Source organism: Corvus cornix, chromosome 3 (genome assembly GCF_000738735.6).
Source record: "Corvus cornix cornix isolate S_Up_H32 chromosome 3, ASM73873v5, whole genome shotgun sequence".
In the NCBI taxonomy this organism is placed as follows: domain Eukaryota; kingdom Metazoa; phylum Chordata; class Aves; order Passeriformes; family Corvidae; genus Corvus; species Corvus cornix.
The window spans coordinates 65,312,150-65,332,572 of record NC_047056.1 but is presented as its reverse complement, the minus strand read 5'-3'; the positions used below and the strand labels follow the sequence as shown (position 1 = coordinate 65,332,572).

The window sequence follows — 20,423 nt, the reverse complement described above, 5'->3', positions numbered from 1 at the left end:
CTACAGCCATTGAAATCTTCTTTTCAGTGTTTGCTTGCTGCTTCTTCTTAAAAAAGAGAATGGGTATATTATTCTTATCCAGGTATTAAAGGCTCAGGAGTTAAGACTCTTGTCTTATTAGATCATCATTTGCAGGGAAAAAAATAAATGCCGTTAATGTTACCAGCATTTTTTGTAAAATTCAGGCATCTTACATTGGTTATTAGGTTTATCAAAAAATTGTATTTTTCTATATTGCTGCTGACATTGTCACGAATTTAAACAAGTAATTTAAGATTTGTTTCCACTTTTCTGTTTGGAGAGAGATGAGTTGTTCTCTTCCATTTGGCCAAGGCAAAAATGAGCATTTTATTGATCTTGTGATTTGCTTTCTCTTACTTAATTTTCATTTCACCTGTTTCCCTGGTAATGGTTAGTGTGTCACAGCCTACAGTGGTGAGAGAAGGGGCGCACACCAAATCTTCTGTGCCACTGCTTGTCATTCATGTCTGTAAAGGGCATATTTCTAGGGGTGGCAGGAGAGTTTAATGAACAGTCTTAGAAGTAGTTAAATTTTATAAAATGGATCATCTTTGCTTCAAGTCTGAGTATTTCATGGGCATTCGAATTAGTTCTGCTTAAACATCTAACATGCTACTCTTTGCACTGATGAATTAAAAGATTTGTATCTTTCTGTGTCATCCATCAACTGTGAAATGTTTAAATACTAACTGGAAGAGAAGCTTGATTTCGGCGTGAGTTTTCTTACATAATTAGAAATACCAAATGTATGCAAAAATCAGAGACAAGCAGTATGTATGTACTCAATATCATTTATGTAGTCAGTGTTTTGAAAGACAATGACATTGGTGGTACTACTTGCACTTGGATTCCCACAAAGTAGATTTCTGCATTTTTTACATTCAGTTTTTGTCCAAAAGACAATTTTTACTCAAAAGCTCTTTCAAGTTACAGAGATTATACTCATCCAGCCTTTACTTACAGACTTGGAAGTGTTTAGGTTCACAGTCTTGAATCTTGTCCATGTTTGTATTTACTGAGCTCCAATTACCCTTTGTGTTCAATAATACAATAGCGAGTGGATTTTTGGACATATTTTGTAATTGAAAGAAGACATAAAAAGGTATTCTCAATGACTTTTTAGGAATAAGACCGTGAATTTTGAATTACTTTCTTGTTGATAGGTTTATGAAATGTAAAATACAGAAGCTGAGGACAGGCTGTACGTGTTTGTGTATATATATATGTATGTATATATGTGCTGTAGATAGATATATATATAGATATATATATATATATATCAAGAGACATCAACTCTTTAGGAAAACTGCCACTTCTAGATGTGGTTGAATGACTTGGCAAAGAATCAGCTATGGAAAAACATGGCTGTTCTATAAATTGCAAAATGGCAATGAGAGAATCAAAATGTACACCAGAGAGGGCTACAGCTATCAAACACAGCTTTGAAATTTACCTGGTGTTTTTCAGGTTTTGTTGGTTGGATTTTTAATACAAATGTCAGTACTGATTGGTTAGGTCTGGTGACACACCTGAATATAGAGAGCTGAGCTAAAAATACACCTTTTGTAAGACCTCATCAAACTTTTGACCAGCCTGAAAAAATGTAATGATTAGTGTGGCTCCCAACAGCTAATGGCCCTAGGGAGCAAGAGATATGTTATTGTGAGAATCCTTTCCTAAGAGAGGATGTATTTAGCTTTATGTAAATCTAAATAGGATCCAAGATGCTTCTCTTCAGAGCAGATGCAGTCCCATAATGAATGTAATACAACTTTCACTCGTAGGCACAGCCAAGATACAGGGACACACCTGCATTCCATGTAAAGCAGGCTACTGATTTCCAAACATTTAATTTACTAATGAAATGAAACTATAGAAATGGCAGTAGGCAAGAGGAGAACCCTGCATGAAACTTAATTGCAGAAGGATGTAGGAAACAATATCCAGCTAAATGAAGAACTGTAAACACGTGTGCAAGATTAATATGTGGATTTAAATTGCAGTCACTATTCAAATTTCCTATTCCATGTTAACAGCAGAGCAGGTAACAGCAGCAACTGAGGATCAATAGTGTAGGCAGCATTTGCATCGTGGTCTTGGATGTTACCTCTGTCGAGTGTGTTTGTTTCCCATGGTTGTGTTTGACAGTAGAGTGAGTAATGTGAAAGTGGAGGTAGCAGTAGTAGAGTCTTACTTGCTACTTATCCAGCAGTCTCCCATCAAAACACAGAGTTTAGCACAATAAAGTTTGTTCTTTACTCTGTGTGTCAGGCTGTTTGTCAGCGAGGTATGTTAGCTGAATATAACTACCCAGCCTCCTGTGCTTTCCAGTGTCTGTTTGGTTAAATCATGCCATGACTGACACCGTGACACATTAGTGGGAGGATTGTTTATGAGAAAAAGGGGAAACAAATTTGACACTTGAGTTTACCAAGTTGTGGGAGCACAGATGCTCATCACTGCCAAACATGCAGAGCTGAGGTCAGGGAAATCTGTCAGGGAAAGCAAAGCAGCCTTGAAGCAATATTTCTTTTTCCTGTCTGGCAGAGAACGCGCATGAAATACTGTTATAGCTGAGCAGGGTGCTGCCCTCCTTTCTCTACTCCCTTAGGATTGCCTAGTTCCCTTTCCTCATTCCAGGCTCAAACGAGACATTGCAGAGCATGCTCCTCTCCTTCATGTCTTACCCTAGGGAGCTCAGACCCTCTTTTCTGGGGGCTGGTGACAGCAACAGCAGCAGTGGGCAGGGGTCAGACTAGATGTCCCCTTTGGATGCCCTTTTTCTCCCCCTGGCATTGTTTTTGCTTGCTTCTCTACCAGACCAACACTTCTGTGTTTCATTCTTCTGCATGGGAAGGTGTAGCTGTGGAGCAGGCCTGGTCAGCACAAGAGTATTGACACATGGGGAACCTGGGAAAACTCTTAGGGGTAATTTAAAAAATACAGATATTCCTGTGTTGTGGGTATAGGAGATATTGTGACAAAATTTAGAGGAGGATTCTTTGTACTCAGTTGGGCTGTGTGGTTAGATGATAAATGCTGTAAGAAGAGTAAAAGAGATGGAGATATTTGGAGGGAAAGGGTCTTTCAGATATAGCAATTTCTTGAGTAAAGAGAAAATTATAGGAAGACAGAGAACATGCGCAAAACGAGAAACTATTTGAGACCTGTGGGGAAAGAGAATGGGGTTGTAATAGGAGAATGCAGAGGATACTGGAGATGAAAAATAAGAAAAACAGATTAAAGCTAGAAGCCAGAACAGAAAATACATTTCTAATAACCAGGAGACAGGAAGGGGAAAACTGGAACCTCCTGTTACCATCAAGCAGAAGAGAAAGTAAGCAGTGGGAAAGATTAAAGAAAATATAAAGAGATCTGCATAGTAGTTGGAAAGAATAGTTTATATGATGAAATGTATATTCATCTTGATGGTGAAACATGATCCTTTATCTTCTTTTTCTCTTTGGTTGCTAAGTCCTGAAAGAGCTGTGTTTCCCGCTGTGTCTGAATGATACTCCTGGGTCTTTCTGCTAAGGAGGATGCTCAAAGGAAGCAGTGTTGTATTTTGGTTGATTTAAATGATCATTTATCCTTTGTGAAATGTGAAATGCAAAATTAAATGGAAGGGATGTGCCATCTGCTGTTCTTTAACATGTGAATAAAAGCTACTGTGTTGGCGCAATGTTTACGCCCATGATAAGAGCAGAAATAATGGAAATGTTATGTTGGCTCTACCCAGCAGGTCCCCTCATTGACTGAAGCATCATGTTTCTTCCATGTCCCAGAAATGTTGAACATGATTCCTGGAGGAGTATGAGCATTTCCTCCTTAGTGAAGAGGCTGGGTGTTTTATGTCTGTTATTCTCATTCCTTTCAGGGATCTCTTGCTGTCTGTGGCACTTGGCCAGGTACTCTCCCTCCTTATCTGTGGCATTGGTCTCACAAGCAAGTATCTGTCAGAAGATTTCCATGCCAACACACCTGTTTTTCAGAGCTTCCTCAATTATATCCTTCTATTCTTGGTCTACACGACAACACTAGCTGTCAGACAAGGTAAGTGTCTCTCTGGAACTGTTCTGTAGAAAACAGTGGGGATAAAGTCTTTTGCAGAAAAACAATAAGCAATATGATTTAGACACATATCCCACTAAAATTTGTTCCATATTACCTAGAAATACACATGGGATGAACTGAAAAAAACCCCAACAAATCTTCATTAGCAAAGAATGAATCATATGATCTTAAGGACTGGGATGCTACCTAAAAGCTAAAAGAAACACCAGTCCTTTTGAATTCTGATTATTCTTGCCTTGCTGGGAAATAATAGTATGCTTTGCATCTTATGTAGACTAAGGAGAGCTCAGATGCAAACAAAGAAGAGCTTGCTAGTTCTAGTTGCTGATCATGGTAATTCAGTAGTTCACTTATTAGAAAGAAAGAAATAGCAGCCAATTTTTAGCTATTGGGAGCTAGGAGATGAAGGGAGGGATCTCGGGGTGCTCTGTCTCTGGGGTGATGTGTGGGCTGAGCAGCTCTGTGGCCCTGACACTGCTTTGCCACAGGGCCTGTGTAATCAATCTGCCCTCCAAAATGAGAAATGCGTCATAGCGTGCTTTTGTACTGTGTATCTAATGATCCTTTGTTTGACAGTCTATAGATAATACGGGGGGATGGGCCTTACCTGCACACATCTCCCTCCTTTGAGATTTCGTGTCTAAATGAGGTGTGGGAAGTCAATGCATTTAAGTAAATTTCTCAGCCCCTTTTTTTTTTTTTTTTTGTAACAATTGTATTTATTCACCTTCACAGAACACGTAGGTTAGAAGCCAAATAAAAGAGAAAAAATATCATGTGTTCTCCTGACATAACGAGGGTAGGACTCTGCAGAGGATAACAACTACAAAATGTATTAGGCCATGGTACATTTATCAGCATACTGAAAAGCTCATGTTTTCTTACAGGAACAATGATTTTTGAATAGTTCTTTGATGTTACATCTTTTAATGTTTTGGGAACAACCCTGAAGCTTAAGCTCTTCAGTCATAGTACAGTCTTGTGATACAATGCTAAAAGTGTTCCAAAGCAGCAAGGACTTAATTTCTATGCAAAAAATGAACAGTCAAAAATATACCTCTGTACTCTAGCACAAAGCACTTAAGTGTATTACAACGTAAGTTTTATAAACATTGGTCCCCACTGACATTTTTCAGAGGCAATGAGAGCCAATCTGCAAGGGAAATGTTGGCTCTTATATAAGGAGAGATTGCTCAGGCAGTGTTTCTCTGTCTTGGTATTTCAGTTTGTGTAGGGGGAAACATCACCACATACTTTGCTCTGCCAAAGGTTTAAAATGTGTTATTAGTAGCAGCTTTCGGGAGAACTGTGTTTAAAAATAATTATTCTGAGTGTAGGGTTGCCTAGATGTTCACAAGTTCTGTCCCAGGAATGTCCTTCTCTGGACTGATTTAGGTATTGTGGAAGGCAAGTCCCTTTAACTCTTAAATAGATTTTACTTTTTTGAAAATGCTGGCTCGTGAAAGGGTATACCCATATAGATACTGCATTCTGCTGTGCATTACAGAGGCTAATTTGGAATAATGCTTGATGCCTGGTGTATATTGACATCTAAAAATTGCTAACAGGCACTCTACTTTACTATACATAAATATGTATTTAAAAGGTACTTTATAAATAATTTTCTGACTGTTCAAAAATACAGTGGTGGACTAAAGGGAGTTTGTCAGAGATATCTGTTGTGCCAATAAGATAGATTTGGGAAGTAAGTGGGAAAGTGTTAGGGATATGTGGAAAATATTTTCTGGACAAGTGACGAGGGCTGGGGAAGGTGTTTGAATACAGACTGTACAAACAACTAGAACTCACGTAAAGCATACCAGTGGAATTGTCTGGAAAAGGAGCTGTCAAAAAAACCCAAAAAGATGGTTTCATGTAAGAAAATCCAAATCAAAATTGGCTGCAGAAGCCATGAAAGCAGTGATCCAGGCATTCAGCATAACATTTCTGCTGGATGGTATAGCACTACACAGCCTATTTATTTACTCGGCATTTAATGTTGCCAAGTGACTGAGCCTGACATTGTCTTTTTGCTTGTGTATTTATTCAAATCCATTATCTGTGTTTGTTCCATTAAGGCAGTTTCTCTAGCAGCTCTAATCACTTGGCTTCGTTAACAGATGGAAATCACATAATAATGATACTAATTTTATAAGGGATGATTCTCTTCTGAGTGCTGAGTGTTGACATCATCAGAAGGCTTTTTTTTTCAAGTACAGTTCTTTTACTCTCTATGCAAGATTGAAAATTTTTTAAATCATTCTCTTTCTCCTTCAGAATTCAAGCCATCATAAGTTGATTTGTAGTAAAAAATGACTGCATCCCTTTGTCTTTTTCTTTCCTTGCTTTCTTAATCCTTGGGATTTTTGCAGAAATGTACTGTTTAAGGAGGTGTCACTTGAGGTAGCCAAAAAAACCCTGAATTCACTGTAGGACTGAAAGCTATCATTTCCTCAGATGTAAAGAGTTCCTCTTTCTTTAAAGGCTTCTTCAAAATTCTGATTTACTCTGGATACCCTTTGACTTAGCTGTCCCTCACTGTTCATATATACTCCCTGAGTGATAATGAAAAGGTAGAATTTGCACAGGTTTCTGAAAATTGTCATTAGCAGATGATTAAAGTTCCTGAGCTTTTCTGACTAAAGCCTTCTGCAGTGAATGCTCAGCTTCCAGCACCTAAATTTAGCTCATGGGAGCCAGCAGCTTCCAGTACATTTTTATATTGTGAGTTGAGATTGTTTTCCAAAATAATTTTATCTCAGTGCTCACTCTAATGGATGCAACGATTAGGACCGTCACCTTGCATTGAATCCACATATTATCAGATAGTGCTGAGAGGCACAGTCCTGAAGGTGTCAGAATCTCTGTGTGTTTAAATCTTAATTTCCATGATAAAAAAGACCCAACAAAAAACCAAACAAAACCAAAAAAAACCACCAAAAAAACCTCCCCCAAAAACCAAAAAAAAACCCCAAAAACAAAACAAAAAACCAGAAAAACAAAACGAAAAATCCAAACAACAAAACAAACAAAAAAACTCAACCAAAAAAAAAAAACCAAAAAAAAACCAAAAAAGAAAAGTTTCAAGGAGTAAAAGTAGACTCAATAGTTTTAAGCAGTGAATTCCATGTAAGTAAGGCTTTTCATCATTCTTGCAATTTTGTTCTCATGACCAAAAAATAAAAATGAAAAAGCCTTGAGGGAGATTTGTGATTGTGATATTTTCATATGGGCCTTGAAACATGGATACTACTCAGCCACAGATCATGAAAAAGTGAAAGAATTTGTCTAAACTTGGATTTTTCTGATGGAGAAATCCATCTACCCTTTCTATCAGGTGAACAAGTGCAACTATGAATCTGGAATCTAGAAAAATTTTCCTTTTTTCCTGGATACTTTTGTTTGGGTTTTTGGTTTTTTGTGTTTTTTTTTTTTTTTTATTGTATGTAATTTTAAGTTGAACTCATTTTTGTGCTGAAGAGGTGAGTGTGGAAGTTCTTTGCAGTTAGGAAGGCACAGACTCAGACATGCAGAGATGCCAGCAGCCACTTAGCCACACGTGTGTATCCACCGCAGTGCCCCGTCCAATGCTCATTAACACACCAGTGCTTAGGTCTGGATATTATTCTTTAGGAGTTTTCTTTGTATGAGAACAATGCCATTATAAAGTTAATGTCACTTATGCTGCATTATAAGGCAATTAACGTCATTATGTTTTATCTGGCTGATATGCCAAACATTTAACAGGTAACAAGGACATCCTCAGTTCCTTCTCTTGAGGTAGCTTCCTCTCACGCCTGCTGTTTTCACAGCCAAAACTTGTATTTGTCCATGGTAACACCTCTGAGAAGGTTTTAACACATATTATCTCACCTCAGTCTCCTCGTCAGCAGAGGATTCTTCTTAACAAAATCTTGTAGGGATACTTCCCTATGTCCTCTGGGTTATGTGTCATTATTAGCTGAGGAAAAGAAAAACCTTGGCTATCAGTAAGAAAAGCCTCAAATGGGTGAAATGGAGCTGGTGTAGATTAGTTTTAGCACCTTAAAAAGCAGTAAGTGGGAAATTGTCCATAGTGGACCAGAAGGTGTTAATTGCTAACAGCCAACATGGGTGCAAGCATCAGCAGCTTGCCACCAAAAATAAATTACTTCTAAAAGCCACGTCACATATGCTACAAATGAAAACAACACATCTACTAGACATCATTAAAAACAGAAAAAATACAAAACTGCTATTTTTTTGTTACTCTGGAAAACAAGAAATGAGGGAGCAATGGAAGTGTCTTCTGAACAGGTGGGAACCATAAAGCCTTGAGGGCCAGATTCTGCATGAGTAGGGCTCCACATTGAAAGCTGTTCCTTGAATTTTACTGCAACAAGTTACTGAGTATTTTCAGCCCACCAGTACTAAGGGATGGCAATAATTTGCTAGTTCAGAAACACTTTTTATGAATCTCTGTATGTCTGGATGAATTCTGCTTCTAGGCCAAGTGATGAGGTTGTATCACATGTCAGTGGAAATAGAGTTTTCCCTACAGTAACTGTAATGTTTTACATTTGACATATAATCAAAGGTAATCGGTGCCCCTGAGTAAGCAAGAGAGTCCTGTGAGACTGGTAAGATTGCAGACCTGTTACTGGCATAGCATTTTTTTATGCATTTCTGTCTCAGGTTGGCTTATGCCATTAGTATCTCAGCCATATGTAATTTCCAGATGTGTCTGCTATTCAAGTGTGCATTTCCATTTAGATACACGGCAACCCTCCCCAGCATCCCTCCTACTTCACCAAAATTGACCAAAACCACTTGAAGGAAAATAGAATGCTATATAGGAGTTGCTTTTCTTCACTGCAGTGCTTGTCAGCTGTTTATTGAATGACAGAAACGGTAAATGCCTCTTTTTACTTAATTTCATTCCACTAGTAAAGGTATATTAATACTAAGGTATTTTATGCACTTAACTTAGGTAGACATAACAGAATTTTTTTAATATCAACACCTTTTTTTGTCGATTGCTGGTAAGAACAATCTTGTTTTTCTGGGAAACAAAGAAAGTATATGATTTAAGCTGATCAAACTATATTTGCTATCATGTACTTCGGACAATATGTGTAGTACCATTGAGATGAAATGTCTTCTGGAAAGGCATCGATCCTGTCAGAATTTCCTCTTCACTGAGGATGACAGGCAGTGATTTTGATTAGAAAAGATCCATTTCATCATTGTTCAGTTTCCTAAGCATGCTCATGCCACTGCTGTAAAACAAAGAGGTTGGTTATCCCTCCAGTCAAATAAAATGTTCAAAGCTGCAGCCAAGCAGCTTTATGGTCCTATCTGCCTGTGATAGAAGGGGTCCTTGGTCCCTCAAGGCAACAACTCAGCCCCCACACTGGCCTGCAAACATGTGGCAGATGTTGCAAGAGGCTGTGACATTACCCTTGAAGCACAGGGAAAGGCATGTCCAGCTGGCCCATCTCTTCCACTTGACAAAGGTATATAGAGATAGGACAAGGGGAACTGGCTTTAAACTGAAAGAAAGTAGGTTTACATGCCTCATCCCTGAAGGTGTTTCAGGCCAGATTGGATGGGGATCTGAGAAACCTGGTCTAGTGGCAGGGGTGTTGGAACTGAATGATCTTCAAGGTCTTTTCTAACCCAAAACATTCTCTGATTCTGTGATTCTCACAGCCCTCCCAGTGCAAGGGGACACACTCATTCTGGGTTGTAAAAATGAAACACAGCAGCAAGCAGGGCTTGGAACCAGTGAAAAATAATGACCTTCAGGTCTTTGGTATTCTCATAGCATCACTGCAGAATCTCCCTGCTGTGTTACACACTGCTGTCTGCAATGCACTTTCTCCTAATTACTCTGGGCTTCTAATTAGGGATGCCAAACCGTGTGGGATATGTTTATTATGAAAATGGTCAGCCAGATAGTCCTTTTGTTTGGGCTTTGAAGAGCCCTTTTCATATTCAGAGGGAATTCTGTACTTTAGGAGAAATGAAACTAGAATGCTGGCTATTTACAGGCACTTCAAATTGCAGAGATCTTTTTTCGTAATGTGCAATTTTCAGTTTTGGATAGCATGCTCAGAGGAGCAAGGATTATGATCTGTTATGTATTTGGGATTTGCCTATCACATCATGGACACCACAGCAAGCTAGCTGGAAAAAAACAGTATGACTAGAGCCAGATTTCTGTTCAGTTCCATTTACATAATAATTGTGTTTGTGTTTGAATTTTCATTCTACTTTCAATTGAGTTTTTAAAATTTCCTGCTATAAAATGTTGACTGCTGCTGCTGCTGAATGAACCTTCATTATTTTACTCTGTAGGTGATAACAATTCAGTGAGGTATCAAACTTTTCAAGTATGTATAGTTTTCATAAAGGACCTTGGGATTTTATTCTTTATGATAGTTGTTCTAAACCATAGAATTTCCCTTCCTGGTCCAATGAAGTCTTCTTCCATTCTTAGCCATAATACTAAAACACATACAATTTCAGTGCAGTATAATTATTACACATAGCTAGAAAGTCAGGGTAAAAAAAAAAAAAAGACCATGTTGGGGATACAAAGATAGGATTAAAATCAATAGACTTGGCCTCTGTCTTTTGTTTTGATTTGTTTGGCTATTCCTAGCAGAGAGGTTGGATGGTATTTTTTAATCCTCAGGGGGTTTTTTCACTGTCAGCTGTTCTTGTCACACTGACCAGCAGACAGATGCTTTTTGCTTTGGCCCTGCTGCTCCTTTCCACCCACACAAAGGACCAGGCATCTCAGGGCTTAGTCAATTTTTGTTTTCATCAGGTGTGTTTTGCTTTGACAGCTGTTTAACAAGGAACAAATAAACACTTACAGAGAGGAATCCTGGCCCCAAACATAGGGCAAATAAAATGGCAGGTAAAGGCTCTAAAGGCCTCTCCACCCTTTCTTGCTAGAGTTATTTCTCTCAGTGAGGTGCTCCTGATTGTTAGGTTAGGCACTTGCTGTCCAAACCCACAGCGTGCATCCTGTGTTACAAAATATCTTTCCTTCTTTTTAATCCTGGCCAAAGCAGCACATTCTACGCTCTTGCATGGTATCATTGGAATAAATCATGTACATCCCACAGCACATACAAGCTGAAAATTGGAAAGCACTCTTCCTCTAGGATGCAGGTGGCAGCAGTTAAGTGTGAACACTGTATGTCATGGTTTAATGATGCAATCACTAATATAATCATGATAACCCCAAAGCAATAAAGGCCTGGTCTAATCAAGCATCCATGCTATAGTGTTCTCTGTAGTAGTATCTCTTGATCCCTGATGCAGCTAATTCAACCCAGAGAGACCTCTTGTTTTACTGGGTTGCTTTCAAAATAGCTTTGATACTCAAGGAAGTATCCTTTGTGCCATCAGAGAAAAAAGCTGCAAGAGGGCATTGTGTGAAAGGATAGGAACACCTCGTTTTCCCTGTGCCTGCTGATGCAGACAAGAACACAGGAAAAAAAAGGGAGTTCTCTTACCATTCTCTTGACCTAAAAAAGGGAATGGGAGGTCTTGTCCACACAGAGAGTGAATTTGTTCTAAAGTTGCACTCGGGGTACCTGTCCTTGTAAAAAAGTCCCTGGAGGATTCAAATCAGGCAGTTCAGATCACTCTCTCTTTGGGAAGCTCAGACCTGGTCATCTTTCTGGCTGCCAAGTTTATGCCCTCAACCAGTACCTTCCAGACACAGCATTCAGATTTGCACTGTGGTTCAAAGACTGGTGTATATTTTATGAGAGCAAACCCTACAGGCACTAAGTGCAGTGAGCGTGAACGGGATGCTGAGCTTTAGGCTGGCCAAAGTCCTGGGTGATGAACCATGTTTGCATCAAGATGCTGCATCATTGCTGTGAGGCAATGTCTATACTGAGAATACTACTTCAGAAAAAGGCAGTTTTACCCTGGAGGTAAATGTACATTCATTTTAGGAACATTTAGCCAGCTGTGGCCATTTCATGCCAGTAAGTCCGTAAATAGAAACCACGGATGCAATAAAATGGGAAACATTGCAGTTACTCAGCTCACAGCTGCAAAATCACAGGTAGCTAGTGGAATTTAGCAGAACCAAAAAATCATCACAATGTGGTGTTTCATACTGTCGTGGTTCTTTTAGTGATTCCAGCACCTAAGTCTGAGATCTGAGGCAAATCTACAACATGTATTTGCAAGCATTTATGTTTGGATCAGGATTTAGATTTTGTTGCTAAGCCTGGGAAGCTCCCCCCTTGCTTACTTTTCCAGGAGCCCTGCCAGTCCTTCGAAGACAGTGCTAATCTGAGCACAAGTAGGTGAGTTTCTGTTTAAGATAAACCTCATGACTAGAAGGATGAGTGGGCAGGCTCGAGGAACCTCTGAGGAAGTGCAGTTTGTACCACTCATGCATCTTGTTGCTTGATCTTTGTCCCCATCTCTGCAGATGCCATTGCATGTATTTGTACCACAGGTTCAGATAGGGACATAAATGTTGTGGGTGAAAAAATCAAGGCTTTTGAGCAGGTACAAAGCAAGGTATTGTATGGCACAGCCCTGAAAGTACTCAGATACCATGGCAATGAGCACAGATTGAGCTTTGAAACTTAGTCCACAGCATCAGGGTATTGCAGAGGGGTGAATGTTGTTCTCAGTAATTTTGTTTGAAGGTAAGGAAGCTCCCTATGTAGCCCAGATTGCCTCACAGTATGTCAATTAATAAATTGTCTCATAAGGATGTGAGCTGAATCACAAACACTTGATTTTTTAAAAGAATTAAGAGATAACTGTCCTTTGTAGTGTTAGTATATGGGTTTGGCTCTTTTTAGTATATAACCAAACATCTCAAGTACTGTTTACAAAACCAACCATCCCTTCCCACTTCAATGAGGAAAGTTAATGGTTCTGATAAAATACTGCACCCTTGATCCTACAGCTGTAAGCAGAATGCAAGGATTGTCTCTGCTGCTTCATGCAGTATCAGTGTTTCCCTGTGATTTATGGAATATTTAAACATTCATCAAGCCAAGCAGCTAGCCAGGGTAGCAGGATCCACATTCAGCCCACGTAGCTCCAGCGTTCATACGGGAGAGTTGAAGTGTGGTTACAAGATGATACTGTATTGCCTGAAGGAGATAAGTCCTGCTCTGCCAGAATGGTGCTTTGTATGTAATTAGTGTAAAAATTCAGAGGAATAGAGTTTATCCTTGTGATTGTCTTTCTCATTAGAAAAGAATCATAATGAAAGAACAAAGCAGTCCCTGCAGTGAATTGAATTGACTTCCTAAGTTTTCATTAAATCAAAGACTCAGTAGCATCCCATTTTGCAGACCCCAGTTGTAAACTGTACACAAGACTTGCAGCAAAGTCCCTGTGAAGATCACATCCTTTCTGAATGTTTGCAAGTACCACCTTTTCTAAAATAAGGACTATAAGGCAGCATGAAACAAGGGAATAAAAAGTTATGCCAGTAGAATAAAGCTGTATTCTCAACTTATTCTTCTGCCTCACACTTAATACTTAGTCCTAACACAAGCAGTGATTTTCTCTTCTTTCATGTTCCTAATTACCAGTGTAATGCATATATTTATTGTTACAACTAAATATATCTTTGAGGCAAAAAATGTACAAATATCCTGTAAGTTTATCTACCACTTTGTAAGCATTTTTTTCCTTTATATTTGGCTGAACTGTTAGCTATTGGCATCTGGTCACCTTGAATTCCTGTTGAATTTCTGGATGATAGTGCCATAGTAATAATTGCAGCTTCATCTGAAAGAATGTTTACAAATGTAGCACTCAACATTCCAGCGGCAGTTGTGCTGTGTACTCTCCCTTCTGCTCATGAGCTTCCAAGCACAGGTGGGAACGCCAAGTCACTTCTGGAATGTGCTCAGGATGCAGGGGCCTCTTACCTTACCCTTTGGCTGCAACATTGCCTCACAAACCTTGAGGATGCTTTAGACCCAATTCGCTGCAGAACAGAGCAGCTCAAGGTCATTAGCAACCAGCTCTGTTAGAACCTCCCCCTACACTATCTTTCCTGATTTAACATTAAGGGAAAAAGGAGAAGGATAATATATGCTGTCAGCCTCCTCCATTTCTTGCACACATTTCCCTGATGAGAGGAGGGAGCTTTGAGGTAAAGGTGGGAGCTTTGCTGACAGCAGTAGTGAGCGCTTCAAATACACAGGGGAGGGGAGAGACCATGTGCATGTCTCAAAGGAGCACTTATCCCTTAGTTTTCAGTTATATCACAGTGACAGTCAATTCACAGGGATATTTTTGTAACTGCTACAGAAATACAGCAAATAAGGTTTCAAAGGAAAATTAATCATCTGTGCTTTTTCTGAGTTAAACATTCATGAACTTGCTTCTGTGCAGCTACTAGAATGTTTACACAATATCACTTGTCCATGCCAATCTGATTATTTGACTGTGATCTGCTACTTGGTTTTGTTTTCCCTAATTCTAAAGGAGGTTTTAACACCCCAGAGTAGAGGTGGACTGTTGCTTTTTTAATAAAATGGCTCTGCACTGATTTGCACCATTGATGATGTAAGGGAGGGAGTGGCATGTTCATGACCATAAATTTTGATATACACTGTTTGTTTTCATTGCTAGTTGAAATCTTTGGTTTGAATGTGTTTTATAGTTTCCTATTAAGATTTAAACAACCTGGTGTAGAAAAAGAACAGTTAGTGCCTTCATTTATTAAGTTTGGCGTGTAAGAGGTTTGTTTCCATTTGAAAGGACCCGAGGTGGTTTATATTGATGGGGTTTTTCCATGCACACACATCTAATTATATACATCTGTATATATAAAAACCTCAAACAATGTATTTTCAGTAGAATTTATTTTTAGAATTATTTTGTACAGCTTATCATCTCAAGACCCCAGAAATTCATGTTTTCCTGAGCTAGGCTTCATGCTCGTTTGGGCAAGCATATGATAGGAAACAGGCCATGGCATAACCAGGAATATTTCATGTCACTCACAGCTTTTATAGCAATTCAAAGAGATGAAATGCCACAAGGGGAAAAGAAACTTCCCAATTGTCAAGCTTTCCATGGGAACCAAGTTGCCAGTGAGCTCTTCCCAGGCATGGAGGTGAATTCCAGAATGCATGAATGCTGTTGAAGGACCCTGTGGAGTCTATTGAAATAGTGTGCTGAAACTGTGGGTTAAATCTTGTCTTAAGACAAAATGTCTTGTGTTAAGATTGTATTCCAAAGCTGGAGAGAGCAGCAAAACCACTTGAAGTATTCCAATGAATTTCTGATGCTCTCATGACTGAGCCAAACCTGATGTACAAATGCTTTTTGGGAACTGGTCCTTGCTAAAGCTGGAGATAAGAGGTCTGAATGAACTTGGCCATTGAAGCAGGCAGCCAGCAATCACTGGGAGATCATTGGGTTGAGTGCTTTCTAAGAAAAACAGGTAGCTGAGGGAGTGGTAGGCTGGCAGGAGCTGAAGTTTCAGACACAGCTTCACAGTAGGAAGTCTGAGTGAATTTTAAGGGGAGGTTGGAAATGGTCCTGCCCTGGTGCATGAGGAACCACAGCATGTCAGGTGGGCAACGTGGAGAAACCCTGTCAAGGGCCAAGAACCTTGCATCAGAAAGCATATTTTTGTTCCTCTTTAGATGATCGCATGATTGGCACGTACCACTGTCACGTCCCTGTCACGTGATCTATAGGGAAAGTAATAATCACTGGAAGCTACTGGGCAGAAACAGGACTAAAACTTTTCTCAGCATTTCTCCCCACACTGCAACTGTAACACTGAAATTGCATGGAAAATAATACTTGGGAATGCTTGTGAATCTGCAGTGCATGATTGCCTGAGATCTGCACACTCAAACCCACCTGTTTTTTACTCTGGTGAATGCAGTATTAGAAATGTGGGAATCCAGCCACTTTTCATTTAGCAAGGATATTGAATGTGTTTGTTTCTTCTATTGTTGTTTGCCTAGAAAATATAAAGTAGTCTGTTTTTATCAGAAGAATATTTCTCTGAAGCATGGAGTAAAATAAAACCAATAAAAGAGAAAGTAGGGCTCTTTTTTCTTTGAAGGATATGGCACACTGCAGAAAAGAAATGTGTTGCTGCTTCAAGGTGAGAGAACTCAAGTCATATCTCAGAACAACCTGCCTTTAAGAAGACAAATGACTGTGGTATTTATGATAGTATTTTTTGCCAGTAATATAATGACTGCTCAACAGAATCTTTTTTCAAAATAGAGAGCACACTCATCAAGAGCTTTTCAGGAGCCCATTGAAATAAACGTAAGATACAAGGCAGCACAGAAGTTTGGGCATGTATACATACCTACTTCCCCTTGTACACATTTACTTTTCTATTAACAGAAGTGCATGATTGCAAGGAAGAGTTCTCAGAGTGTCTGTGAAAGGACTGCACTGTTGCTATGCCTTGATGATAGAAACATTTTTAGCAGGGCTGACTCATTTCATACACAGGCTGTATTTCAGTGTCTCTGTCTATAAAGATTGTATCCATGCCTAAAGCTGTGTGAAGACATGTCATCTTTATGGTTGATTAATGTCTCTTTAAAATCACCTTTGTAAAAACAACCTTGATTTAAAACCAAGGTGGTTGTTTCAGTTGTCAAGCAGTGAAGACACTGATAGCCCCCTCCATGGAAAAAGGAGGGAGTCTAAAATGTAGAGGTGCTGTGTCAACGAACCTGTATAGAAAAGCACAAGGTGCTCTCTATCAGCAGGTATTTAAAAGTATTTTAAAATTATTTTAAAAAACATTTTTAAGTATGTGCACCTGAAATTCAAACTTAAACAGTCAAATAAACACAAGCCAACTGCCACAAGGAAGAAAATCACATCTTCAAATTTACACAGGATGTTTCTGCTTGAAATTTTCACAATTATCTTCATTTTTTGTTACATGCCCACATGATAGTACAACAGCAACTCATTCCTGATTGGAAGCTGCTTACTGCAAATTGTCAGGTTCTATCAACATTCCTTCTCAATCTTTTCACAAAAGAATCAGGATTTTTATTCCAATATTTCAGATTTTGCCAGTAACCTGACAAAATGGCATCTCCTTATTTCTTAATATTTTGAACAGTGATATAAAAATAGAAACTCATTGTCAGCCGTCATGTGCATTACAGAGGCATTTCTTTGTATGTGTTTGGTGAAGTTTTTGTTTACTTCCATAATTTTAATGAATCCTGCTTTGGTGAGGGAACAGTTTGTTTTCTGTTAATGTCAATATTGAGACATAAACTGCTTGAGTAGGTTTTTTCAAAAATTATCTATTGTAGTAATAATACATTCCACTTTGCTTTTATTTTGTACTTTCTTGAGCTCTGTTTCATGTTTTATGGATTTAATCTGTTGTGTACAGAGTTGTATTCAGTGGACTTTACCAATTATTGATTATAGATGTAAGCAACACTTAAAAGAAGCAGAATTTTTCACGGAAAAAAATTTTCTCTCTGGGTATTGAGAGAGAGAGAGATTATTGGCAGGTATAAAAAGCTGTAGAATTAAGGACATAGGTGATGGGATCTACAGCAGTGATGTTTGTCATTGCCTTTTGCAGTCTCACAGACAAAGATTAGTGTTTGTTAGGTTGGAACTAATTAGTTATAGCCAAAATTTATATCTTCAGTGAAGATTCATGAACAAATTACTGATCGTGATTTTCAACTGAAAATCATATCCCATATCAAGAGTGCCATTCAGGAATAAAGCATTTAAAGCATTCCCCTTCAAGGAATTTAGTAAACTAAATTTCTTTGTTACAACTTAATTTTATTACCTATTAACTTTGCTAACTTCAAAACAAGGACAATAAGTATTTTAATAGATACACTGGTAATAACCATTTCAGAGCTTTAAATGATAGCAAGAAAGGTTTTTTATTCACTTTCTTCCAAAATTATATTGCCTAGTGATAATTATATGATCACAAAAAGTAGTAAGACCTCCTAAGTTAAATTTGCAGAGGAGATTTTGTGACCCAGTTGACCAACTGCATAGCAGTCACCTACTAAATTTAAGAACCAGTATTAGAAAAGTATCTTCCAGAGGTAATAAATAGATACAAGAAATTGTGTTGCAAGGTTTACTATTAGGAGCTTTATACTTCTGTAAATCTTTTGCCAAGCACAACCAGTGCTTCCTCTCAAAAGTGGGTACCATCTAGTAGGTAAGGAAAATATTAACATGAAAAATTGAGTTTGGTGAGGCTTCAGGGAGACATGGTCAGAGAAGAAGTTCTTAGGAATGTTGTCAGACATCTGCAAGATGGGAAAGCTCAGACAACACAGATATTTGCTCTGAAAACCATCCTTGCAGTGCAGGAGCATCCTTAACAAGAGGATTATTTTTGTTGTATTGGTCTGTTCACTATGACCTAAGCACCAAGACAATGGGTGTATGGCAGAACTGTACAGTCACCAACCTGACACTCCAAAGATTGCAGTCAGCCTTTTCTTCTTAGTAGAGAAGACACAGGAGTGTTTCCACCAACACCGCCAAGACTCCTTCCTGAGACCTGCCTAGGTTATTCTTCCCCTCTAGTGGTCAAGTGTTCCCAGCATGGGAAAGTGATACTCAATTAGCCGTGTGTCACTGCAGAAAGGATTTGAAATATCACTGCTGGAACTCTGGTTTTGCTGGTTTGGTTGACAAAAGGACTCTGTGAGGGAACTGCTGGGGAAAGGGACTGCAGACAGGAGCGCTTAAATGGAATAGTTCCTCAAGGACTATTTCCTGAAGAACTGATCTCCAGTTTCCCAAATCTGAATGGCACCGGAGTCACAAAGTGACACTGCTCAGTGATCATCAGCAAATGCTCAAACTGCCCTGTTTTCAGTGGTGAGATGACCAAGAGGAGTAAAAAGGATTTCAGTTCCTGCATATGGAAACAGAAATCTGTGATTTGCTTCTGTCAGACCTGAAAGCAGTCACAGGCTGTGAAACCAAATGCTCTGGATGCCTGAAATTGCAGATGGCACAGTCTCCAGACAGTTACATGGTGGCTGGCTGTTTGGGCAGTCAGGTTGGGGTTTTATATTATTACTAACCAGACCAACCATACCCAAATTGCAAATCTGGGGGGGGGGGGGGGAGGGGGACAGGTTTGGCTGTTTAAGGACAAAAGCTGATGGTACCCATTTCTAATTACTGACTCCCTCAGGGAACAGTGGTTCAGAGAAAAATTGTCTTTTGATCTTGTCCAGTTCTGGTTGAAAGGACCAAATGAGATTAAAGCTGAAATAGAGACAGCCACAAGACTGAACATGGAATTTATGTTTAGAATTTGGTTGAACCTAGCAAAAAGCAAAGTGCAGCAGAAACCGACTTTTTATTTTAACTTCAGAACATACATACATTATGATTTTTCTGTAGCCTTCTGGGAAATTTTGGAGGTTGCACACAAAGAAATCTGTGAAGGGATTGCCTGAACAGACAAACAGACATGTAAATCAAGGAAACAAAGCTGTAAAGTAAAGAGCCGTGGGAGCTGAGACCAAAACCCTGATGTAGACTTGCAGAAAGCTGAGTGAGTCAGCATGCCTGGAGAACAGCAGTTCTCATCCTCTGTGTAATTTGAGAGCCCTGTGTCACATCTGTGATCAGAGGAATTCCCTGCTGATTCCATTTATCCCTGCCATACCAAAATAATTTTTATGCTGCTTTTCCTACTATCAGTGCCATCCAAAGCTTTATTTCTCTTCTTAGTTTTGATTTCCTCTTTTAGAGTCCTTTCATTTGTGTTAGGCTCTGCTCCCTGCTTCCATGTCTTCATCCTATTAGCATTTTTGTGATGTTGAAGTCTTAGGATCCACTCCAAGGCATCAATGCATTCCAAGTATTCTCTATAGATAGAAAATACTTCTTAACTGATCACATCTTTGAAATTATCCTCAGACAATGCATTTGATTCTGAATGAGGCATTAACTCCTTTTGTACTTACTCCACGTTTACTTGTTAGGAACAATTTTTATTCCAATACAGTTTCATATGGATAAAACTTGTTTACTATTTTTAGGAGGAGAAATGAAATCAACATCAAGCAGCAACATTGGGTGGTACAAGGCATGCTGTTATCAAAAGAAATGATACAATAAGACCAAATTATGAGGTAATTTCTCAGGGCCTTTGTCTGAAACAATCAAAAGTATAAAGGTGAAATATGTACTATAGAGCAAGACAAAAAAGAAAAGTACCTGCCTTTTAGAATGTTTTCTCTGTCACAGAGCTGCATTTTCACTATGTCAGTAATGGATTGCGTCCGTATCCAAAATACAGACAGAAATTGAATGAAATT

At 38.9% G+C, this 20,423-nt stretch overlaps 1 protein-coding gene across 1 annotated transcript in view; it reads left to right on the top strand.

Annotated features, from left to right (window-relative positions):
* The window catches only part of SLC35F1 (solute carrier family 35 member F1), a 237,320-nt gene that overhangs the window by 125,698 nt on the left and 91,199 nt on the right, over nucleotides 1-20,423 (top strand). Inside the window, exon 2 of the mRNA XM_039569275.1 lies at nucleotides 3,899-4,074. Coding sequence (XP_039425209.1) covers nucleotides 3,899-4,074 — 176 coding nt within the window. The remainder of the gene's footprint in view (nucleotides 1-3,898; nucleotides 4,075-20,423) is intronic.